Source organism: Myotis daubentonii, chromosome 11 (assembly GCF_963259705.1).
Source record: "Myotis daubentonii chromosome 11, mMyoDau2.1, whole genome shotgun sequence".
NCBI lineage: Eukaryota > Metazoa > Chordata > Mammalia > Chiroptera > Vespertilionidae > Myotis > Myotis daubentonii.
In genome coordinates, this window is record NC_081850.1 from 55,016,182 (window position 1) to 55,026,585 (window position 10,404).

The 10,404-nt window shown below is 42.5% G+C and overlaps 1 protein-coding gene across 7 annotated transcripts in view; it reads left to right on the forward strand.

Moving 5' to 3' along the window:
- Positions 1–6,824, forward strand: part of TDRD7 (tudor domain containing 7) — a 59,337-nt gene extending 52,513 nt beyond the window's left edge. For all 7 annotated transcript variants that reach the window (XM_059657420.1, XM_059657423.1, XM_059657424.1 and 4 more), the window contains 2 exons: positions 3,094–3,254; positions 4,586–6,824. In XM_059657420.1, the coding sequence (XP_059513403.1) occupies positions 3,094–3,254; positions 4,586–4,806 (382 nt within the window). In that variant the 3' untranslated portion in view covers positions 4,807–6,824. The remainder of the gene's footprint in view (positions 1–3,093; positions 3,255–4,585) is intronic.
- The last annotated feature ends 3,580 nt before the right edge of the window (positions 6,825–10,404 follow it).

Consider the following 10,404-nt stretch of genomic DNA (forward strand, 5'->3'; position numbering starts at 1 on the left):
TAAGAGAAATGTGGAGAGTGATAACAAGAGTCCTTAATCCCTGCAAGGGGACTTTGAACAGCATGACTGGGAGTTTCGAATATGAAATGAGACTAATGAATTATGCAATTTTCTAACATTTAAAATGACATCATTTATCTAAAAATCTAGTGATCATATTCCTATTAAAACCTAAACATATCTGAAGTGACGGTTTAAATGTTTTTTCTACTTTTCTATTAGAAAATATATTTGTTTATTCAGAAAATACTTTTATTTAATAACCTTTTAATTTTTTAAATAACATATTTATTGTAGAAAATTTTAAAAATACAAAAAAGTATACAAAATGAAAATTAGTCAACCAGACACTACTTTTGTATTTCTTCAATTACTTATGGAATGCTTCTAGTTTTTACTCTACATACTTATACAGCTGGATTATTATTATTTTGTATAATTTTGTATTTACTCTTTTACCTGACAATCCTGTGAACAGTTTTTCATGTAATAAAATTTCTTCATAAACATTTTTAATGGCTAAGTAAATAGTCCATCATACAGAGAAATCATAATTTATCATTCTCTTTTGTTATGTAGGTTTTTTTCTCCCACATTTTTCACTCTTAAAAGTGAAAAGTATAGTAACTCATTCTGAAAAGCATTCAACTAACATGTTGCAAGTTTCTTATCTTCCAAAAAACATTTTTACTGTGTCAAGTTATTGATAACAATAAGCATAAATATGTTTAATTCAGAACAATGGAAACAATGTTGGTATAAATTTGCCTCAGAATTCTTTGCAGGATAATTTAATAACAGTTAAAGTCAAATTACTGTTACTTGTTATCTGAGGGGCAGATTAATGATAATTAGTGGGGGGTTCTACTTGGAGGCAAGGGTTGTGTGGAGGAGACCTGTAGTATGGGACCTTAAACTCCGGTCCCCTCACCCCATGTGCCCAACAGCTCTACCCCAGCACTCTTGGGCTTCAACCAATTAATCTGTCCCCCAGATAAGCAAGGGGTGTCTTATAGATAAGAACAGATGCTCTGATTTTTTTACTTTATGAACTGAAACAATGTAAATGTTTAGAGTTTCTATCTTGCTTACAACCCAGGACTATTTAATACACCTTGTTTCCAAGTAAGGTAAGAAGTAGGAATTTTGGATGCATCTTTTTTATAACAGTGGTTTCCAAATCTATCTCGGCTAAGAATAACCTGGAAAACCTATTAACAATGGAGATTCTCCTTCTTCACTCCAGACACCCTGAATCAGATCCGCTGGGGATGGAACCCCACCATCCGTGTTTTTAACAGATTCCCCAGGAGATTCACAAGCAGCCTTGCACTGAAATTGGAAATCTAGCCTTTACTTAAGCTATTATTTTGAAAGTGGAAGCTGAGTAAAAGTTCAACACTTAACTTCTCTGATGGCTCTCTCCTCACTTCTCTGCACCTCTTACTTATAGACTAACAGCACAGATACCACCATTTGCCCTGTACAATTTGAAGACATTGCTATTGGCTGAAACCAAATATTTTAATCTCCTTTTGCACTTAAATAAATTAGCAGCATGCACCAAGCTGGCATTTCCATATATGAAAAGTTCTCTTTAATTTTCTCTGAAGTTCTTATATTTACACAGCTTATCTTCATTTTAATAATAATTATAATGGCTACCATTTGCAGAGTGCCTAAAAGGTCAAGTACATAAAGTGCTAAGTGCTTTGTATATATTATTCCTGCAAGTGAATTAAAACTAAATATTACCCATGAGATAACAGGCTCAGAGAATAAACAAAGAGCCCAGGGTAACGCAACTGGAAAATGGCCCAGCTCAGGTGGGACTCCAGCTCAGCAGTCTGGCCCGCAAAGCTCTTAGGTACTTATTATGGTACCTTTTTGTGTCCCTGTTGTCTCTGCAACTCATGGATTTTTGCGTGCTGCGCTTTGGCCTAATCTGAAGGTTTATGGACTTTCCCCCAGCAGTGCCCCATCAGAGTCGAAGAAGCCTTTCTGTAGCCTTACTGCAGTTCACCCGTACGGCACCTGTGTAGGTTTCCTGTGCCCATTTCCCACGAGGTGCACGCTGCTGGGGAATGGGTCCAGCCTGGCCCCGCCCAGCAGTGCTGCAGTGAGGTGCTTGCTGTTCACGGGGCTCGTACTTGATACACGTGTTTCAGAGGTTGCCCAGGTCTGCCCCCTGAGGCAGGCCCCGGCGCCCACCGTGCAGGAGCAGAGACTTGCCTTTCAGGCATTATGAACCACCATCCTCACCTCAGTGTAATCATCTGAGCAAGACTCTAGGACTTTAACATGGTCCTTCATTCCTGAACTTGGAGGTCTAGGTTTTTCTCATTTTAATGAGAAAAGGCCCAGAGGGGAAAAGTATATTTGTGTAAATTTCTGGCACTTTGAACACTGGATCTTCCCCCATATTCTCCTACCCTTTCCAGGCTCTTTAAGCAATAGGTTAGATTTCTTTGTTTTGTTTCTCAATGCATTTACTTGGCATAATGAAAATTGTCAACTTTACATTATTTTTTGTAACCTATTCCCCACCTCCTTTCCCAGTCTGACTTTCTCTTCCATCCCTCCCCAGTCCCACCTGTAGTGTTTGCTCCACCAACACACCATGCCCTGTGGTGCCCCTGTGCTTTTCTTCCCTTGCGTGTCTTCAGCCTGGCCTGGTCCTGCTTGCCTCCCTCTTCCCATCTTCCACACGTGTGCCTTGTCCCCAGCGTGTGGCCATCCTTGTCTCCCCGACAGAATGAAGGGATCTACCAGCCTTGTCCCGATCACCCTCCATGGCATTTGTTTCATTCTGCTTAGTGGTGTCAGTAGATTCTCTCATTCTCCTTTAGCTTCATGAGGCCTGAGAAAGGTTGTTGGAGTGAGAGAATTCCACCGAACAAGCCAGTGATAAAGCCGAGAATAGGAACCTTTGGAAAAAGAAGAAGCAATCTCTTTAAAAACATCTATGATAGTATAGTTCTATATTTTGATTATCATCATTCATATTTTTCTTTTTATTATAAAATGTTATCCTTAACTAAAGTAGGTGTTGATTTTGTATGTTTCTTCCTTTTCAATCCTTTGCACACCTAGGTGGCACAGGGTGCTATTAAAGGGAATCCTGACCAATGGACTGGTGTCCGTGTACGAGCTGGACTATGGCAAGCACGAGTTAGTCAACATCAGAAAAGTACAGCCCCTAGTGGACATGTTCCGAAAGCTGCCATTCCAAGCAGTCACGGCTCAACTAGCAGGTAATTTCTGTGGAATTTGAACTCATTCCCCAACATTGTTTATATTGTCATTTTGTCCTGAGTACAGAGTCATTGGCCTATTGAGCTAACTTTTTTTTAGCCCAAACAACTTCCCGACCATAATGGAAATAGTTTTTAATGATCTCTCACAGTCATGCCTTCCAACTACACCTGCTATTTCTGTTTTTCCACATTCCTTTCTGTCGCTGGTTTCATGTATGAGTTTATTTCTAAAGCTATAATCTTAGTACAGGTACAATATTACAATCTGCTTTTTTCACTTAGTATTTTCCCCCTAATTTTGGGGCGGCTGTTTGATGGTCTTAATAATGATTTTAATAGCTGCAAAATATTCTGTTTGATCATTATTTCCCTATTGTCAGATGTTTAGGTTCTTTACACTTTTATTGTAGCATTAAGAAAAAACCAGCGACGTCCTGGCCAGTGTTTAGGGTGTCAGCCCACGCACCATTGGGTCACAGGTTTGATTCCCGGTCAAGGGCATGTACCTGGATTACAGGCTCGATCCCCGGCCCTGTTGGGGTCTTATGCAGGAGGCAACTAATGGATGTGTTTCTTTCACATCGATGTCTCTCTCTCTCTTTCTTTCTCTCTCCCTCCCTTCCTCCCCTTCCTCTTTCCCATCAACTCTCTCTAAAAATCAATGGAAAAAATATCCTCAGGTGAGGACTAACAAAACAAAACAAAAAAAGTCATGGGGATTTAGAAATGCATGGGACTTAAATTTCATCTGATCCAACCAGTTTATTTTATAAGTAAACCAAGGCCTGGGAAATAAACTGATTTGCCCAAAATCAGACCACTTGATAGAGGAAGAGCTGGAAATAGTAACTGAGTCTCCAGATGTTCAGTCCGGTGCTTTTGCCCTAATGTTGTGTATAATAAAATTTTGAAAAATTAGTATATTAATGCTTTTTTACTATATCTCATTCATCAGGAAAAAAATCTATAAATAAGAGATGTTATTGGTATCATTGATATTTTATTCCCCCTATTTGTGTCTATTATCGGTTTAAATCTGCATGTGCTTTATGTAGGGAAATGTGCAGTAGTTATTATAACTTCATTTTATAACACAGCATTAAACCTCAAATAAAGCTGTGTCTGTAGAAAAAGGCCTACAGAAGTAACCCATTTAGAATAGAAAACTATAAGCTGGACTGCTTCAAGACAGTTCTGCAACTGTTCTTCAGCTAGGCAAGTCCAGCCTGGGATGTTTAAGCGACTCTGGAATTGACTAAGTAGTTTTCCATTATAGTGGGGCAGGGAAAGGCTCATTTAACCCCTCACTGCTCTGCTCTTTCTCCTAGGAGTGAAGTGCAACCAGTGGTCTGAGGAGGCTTCCATGGTGTTTCGGAATCATGTGGAGAAGAAACCTCTGGTGGCACTGGTGCAGACGGTGATAGAAAGTGCTAACCCTTGGGACCAGAAAGTGGTGGTCTATTTAGTGGACACGTCCCTGCCAGACACGGATATCTGGATTCATGATTATATGTCAGAATATTTGGTAGAGCTTTCAAAAATTAATTAATCGCTGCTCTGAGACCTCCACAACTAATTCAGATTTTCTAGCAATAACAAAATGTAGTAGGTTTAAAAAAATCTTATCTCTGCTACATGGCTCCGACTGCTGTGGGGATTGAAAAGAATATGTTATGTTTGGTGAAAACTATTTAATAAGTAGTATTTAACAGAGTTGAATTTTCAAAAAAAATTGCACTTGAGTTATTACTATAATATTAGATTAAAATGTTTATCAATATAAAAACTGACTACCTCCTAATTTCTAGGCTTTATGATCTTAAGATGAAGCGTTTCCCTTTCTATTCATGTTGGCTTCCTTGCAGTGCTGGGTTCTTCTCCAGTTAGACTGAGAATTTTGTGACCTAACTCTACCCTGGTGTCCCAAAGTCGCCAGACCCTGTGAAGACTATCCCGTCTTTAGCACACCAGCATTGCTAGTGGTGCTGCAGGAGGGCAGCCAGGCTCACCAGTATGCCCCTCCCCCCAGTCTTGAGTGGCTTCTCATTGCCCAGGGCCGTGGTCAGGCCCCTTGAGTGTGGCTCTTCCTAAGCCTTAGGACAGTGATGGTGAACCTATGACACGCGTGTCAGTGGTGACACGCGAACTCATTTTTTTGGTTGATTTTTCTTTATTAAATGGCATTTAAATATATAAAATAAATATCAAAAATATAAATCTTTGCTTTACTATGGTTGCAAATATCAAAAAATTTCTATATGTGACATGGCACCAGAGTTAAGTTAGGGTTTTTCAAAATGCTGACACGCCGAGCTCAAAAGGTTCGCCATCACTGCCTTAGGAGTACCCTAATTAAGTTAATAACAATGTACCTACCTATATAGTTTAAGTTTAAAAAATTTGGCTCTCAAAAGAAATTTCAATCGTTGTACTGTTCATATTTGGCTCTGTTGACTAACGAGTTTGCCAACCACTGGCAGGGAGTCCAGACTGAAGACCCAGGCCTTCTACCATCTCCCTACCCAACCTCATTGTCCACCATTCCCCATGCCAGTCACACTGGACCTTTATATGGTCCCCGAACCCCATGCATGTTCATCCAGGGTTACTGGTATTCTCCAGCAGTGATGTGCTGGTAAATGTTCGACGACTAGTTCTATTGGGTGTGGTTGGTGAACCTTGATCTGCAAAGTGTGATGACTCCTATGTTGTAAATACTCCATCCGTTGTTCAGTTCCAGCTGACAGTGTGACATCACTGTGTGTGGAGTTGGTGGGAGATGCACCCAAGCGGCTCTTGCAGCCGGTACAGTGGACTCCAGTGCACCACTGTCTGTATCCTCCACAGCTCACAGAATGCTATCTTGCCCGCATCAGGCACATGTAATGGGTGTGCTTGCTAAGGAGTAGGCAGGGTGGATTGACAGAGGGACAGGTTGGAGGCCTTAGCAGTGGCCTAAAGATGAGGAGGGGAGGCTCAAGTGGAGCAATGGGACTAAAGAAAAAATATTAAAGGCTTTTTGAAGTTCTTAGTTAGAATGACTAGTACTGACATCTTGAATATAGAAGATAAGGAAAAAGAGGTGTCAAAGAGTGATGCCGGGAAAGAAAGGAAAAAAAAAAGTTTTGCCAAGTCTTAAGGTCTGAGAGGCTAGGATGGTGACCATTACTCAGTGTGACTGGGAAGCTTAAAATTTTGGTTTTGAACATACTGAGTTTAAGCTAATAGGCCTCTGGGTAAAGATATGCACAAACTATTGGAGATATGGAGTGGATTTCAGGGAGAACACCAGGCTGAAGGTAAAACACTTGAAGTCATTTGCTTATTTTTTGTGTGAGGAAATTTAGGGAAAGAAAGAACAGAAAGAAGTTAAAGACCAGGTGTTTTAAGTTCTTTGTATAAAGCATTAAAATTATCTTTCTAGCTTTTTAAAATGTATATTTAACATTTATAATGAAAGTGATTCAAAATTCAGGAATGCTTATGCCAGTGATTTAAGTAATTATTTATGATAAAGTAAAAAAGTCTGACATAAATGTGTAAGTGAAATAAAGTAGTATAAATGTTTTTTTTTATAATGGTTTCTTTTCCTACAAAAATAAACTAAAATTCTCAAATTATCTACAGATAATGAAGAGGTGGTTTCTATTTCCCTGACTTTAGAAGTGTTACCATTACTTTTTAAAATAAAGCAATTAATTGTGTTGTTGATGTAACTGAAGAAATTAATCATGTGCTAGGACAATTTGACAGACAGACAAATGAAACTTGACCTCTACCTCACACCATATTCCAAAGTCAATTCCAGGTGGATTTGAAACCTAAGTGTGAAAGGTTAATGTAGGAAGATAACATAGGAAAATACCTTTATAATCTAGGAGTAGGAAAGATGTCTCAAACAGGACACACAAGGTGCTAACAATAAAGGAAAAGTTGATAGACTAGACCAGCTGTGGGCAAACTACGGCCCACGGGCCGGATCCGGCCCGTTTGAAATGAATAAAACTATTGAAATGAAAGACCGTATCCTTTTATGTAATGATGTTTACTTTGAATTTATATTAGTTCACACAAACACTCCATCCATGCTTTTGTTCCGGCCCTCCGGTCCAGTTTAAGAACCCATTGTGGCCCTCGAGTCAAAAAGTTTGCCCACCCCTGGACTAGACTGTACTGAAACGAAGAACATCTGTTCATCAAAGACATTATTATGAAGGTGAAAAGGCAAAGCAGAGTGGAGGAATATATACTGTACAGGTGGGGGCCAAAGTCAGTTTACAGTTGTGAGTACGAGAAGCAGATTTTACTTTTATATTATTACTAGTGGCCCGTTGCAATAGGCCTTCCTTCCCCTGGCTGCCGGCACCGGTTTTCCTGCGGCACCCAGGACCCAGGCCTTTGGCCCGGCTACAGCAGCGAGGCTTGGCTTCTCCGCTCCGGCTGCTCCCAGCCCCTCCTTTTTTTTCTCAGCCCCTCCTTGAGCGAAGCCCAGGGCCGGCTGGAAGCCTGGGTCGCCCCTGGTGACCCAGGCCCCCAGCCACTCCTTGAGTGGAGTCCAGGGCCGGTGGGAAGCTTGGCTTCCTCCGTCATCGGGAGCAACCCAAGCCTCCTGCTCGCTTCAGCTCCGTGGCCGCCACCATCTTCAGTTGTCTTCAGTCTTCGCTCTGTGCCTGCATATTCAAATTAACCACCATCTTTGTTGGGTTAATTTGCATAGTCGCTATGATTGGCTGGTGGGTATAGCAGAGTGGTGGAGTGACAGTGATAGTTAATTTGCATGTTTCCCTTTTATTATATAGGATTTATTAATTACTAGTGCCCCAGTGCACGAATTTGTGCACCTTAAAAGGGAATTAATTAGAGGAAATATTTTAATATTGCTATTTGCCTTTTCTCTATAATAGAAGTGTCAGAGATGAAAGAAAATTAGTAAAATGTATATGAAAATCTTCCTTCTGTCAGACTCTGGAGAGCGCCGTGGGGCCCAGAGTCAAGTCCCCACCCACCCACGTGCACCTTGAAATTGCGTGAGACTCAGATCCGGCCAGCCCCACCGGGCAGGGGGTGCAGCCTCAGGTCCCCCCAGCCCAGTGCCGGGTAGGGGCTGCAGCCTCAGGTCCTGAGGTGCACCCTCAGATACCCCAGCCCAGTGACGGGGTGGGGGATACAGCCTCAGGTCCCCCAGCCCAGGGCAGGGGGCACAGCCTGAGGCCCCCCATCAAGCCCCACTGGGTGGGGGGCACAACTTCAGGTCCCGCCCCAGCCCAGCTCCACGCAGAATCAGGTCCCTGCTGATTGCTCGTTACAACTCGTTATGGGAACCCCGCCTCTGCTGTGGGCACAGCCATCTTATGATGGTGTGATGGAGTGAGGGTTAATTTGCATATTACCTCTATTATATAGGATTGTATTATTTTCTATATGAACAACTGTAAACCAACTGTGGCCCCACCCTGTATATATGTAGTGGGAAAATATATTGAACATTTTCAATAAACAAAAGGTTATCCAGAAACAAAATGGGCAATACTTTTGAACAAAATACTTCACAAAAGAGAAAAACCACTGGCCAGTAAGCATGAAGAGGTGCTCAACCCAGTAGGACACAGGGAAATGCAAATTCAAACCTCAATGAGATACCACAACTCATGTACCAGATATGGGAGGAATGTTTCCACTTTTGTTAATTCCAAGTGTGGCTGCTGCATGGACTTGTGCAGAAGGAGAGTACCGGTAAAGGATGTTCCCAGCAGCACTATTTGTAATAGCCAAAACCTGCAAGCAACCTAAACGTCCATGAAGAATGAAATGCATACTTAGCATGGGGTATACATCCCTCTACAGCAGCAGTTCTCAACCCTGGCTGCACAGTAGAATCACCTGGGATTTTTTTTTTTAATCCTGATTTCTGGGCCTCATCCTCCAGATATTCTGTTTCTTTGTTACTAATGTTGTGGCCCCACCCCATTACAAAGAAACAGAATTTCCGGAGGAAGAGGCCCAGAAATCAGGATTTTAGAAAGATTCCCAGGTGATTCTAATGTGCAGCCAAGGTTGAGAACCACTGCTCTCCAGCAATGAGAGGAAACTACAGCCACAGGAAACAACACAATTTCTCAACATAGAATTGAGCAAATGAAGCCAAATGTGGAGGGAAGAGCGAAGCAAGGAGGTGATTACTGTGACTCAAGAAAGTAACCCTCTTTAGGAGGGAGTAGTGAAGGGAAGGCCACAAGTTGGCTTCTGGGCTTGTTGGCAATGCTGTTTCCTGACCGAGTGGTGGTTGCAACAGGTGTTCTCAGAGACAGAAATTCTTGAACCTGCCCACCTGGGTTGTATGCACATGTTAGATTCCACAACAAAAGGGTTTATAAAAACATCTGGAATGTTAAGTCATTGCTTTATTTTAAAATATATCTCTTGCAAAGAGCATTCTCTTACAGCTTCATGGGTTTTGTAATGCAGAGGTACATTTTAGGGGAAGATGAGATTAAACAGAGTGTTTCTCATTGGCAATCCTACCCCAGGATTACTATTATTTGTTCCACACACTTTCCCATCATAACCCAAAGAGATCTCACCTTCTGTCCATACAAATTGTTTATGAGCCATTTTAAAACTTAAAACACCTAAAGTGTGTTGGGTTTAGTGGTTTGTTCTGGAAAACATGTTAGCCTCTAAGAACGTGGGGCTTGTTTTGCTGTGGTTCTTTTACCTCATCATTTGGGACCCCCGTTCTCTCAGTATAGAGACATCCTCTCAGCGCTTTGGAACCACGCGTCCAGGGAAGGAGCGCTATCGCTGGGCCGCTAGTCAGGCGGCGGGTCGTTGCTTCAGTCGGAGGAGGTGAAGGGCAGCAGCTGGTTGGCCGGCTTTGCACCATCCAAGAACCTTCCTAGACCCGCAGGACCGATAATCCGCCCACCTTTTCCCGATGATCTACCATCACGTTAACTCCTGGGACAAGTGGGAACCCGAGACTCAGGAGTGCCCTGCACCCGCGAGCCCAGCCTCCAAGCGGCGGCCCCTGCCAGCGCCGCCCGCGGGGGTGTCGCTCCCCGGGCCCGGCGCCCCCGAGTGGAGGGAGAGATAAGGAGGGAGAGGGCGGCGGCGGGGCGGGGCGCGGTGACTGCGCGGAGCCGGCCCG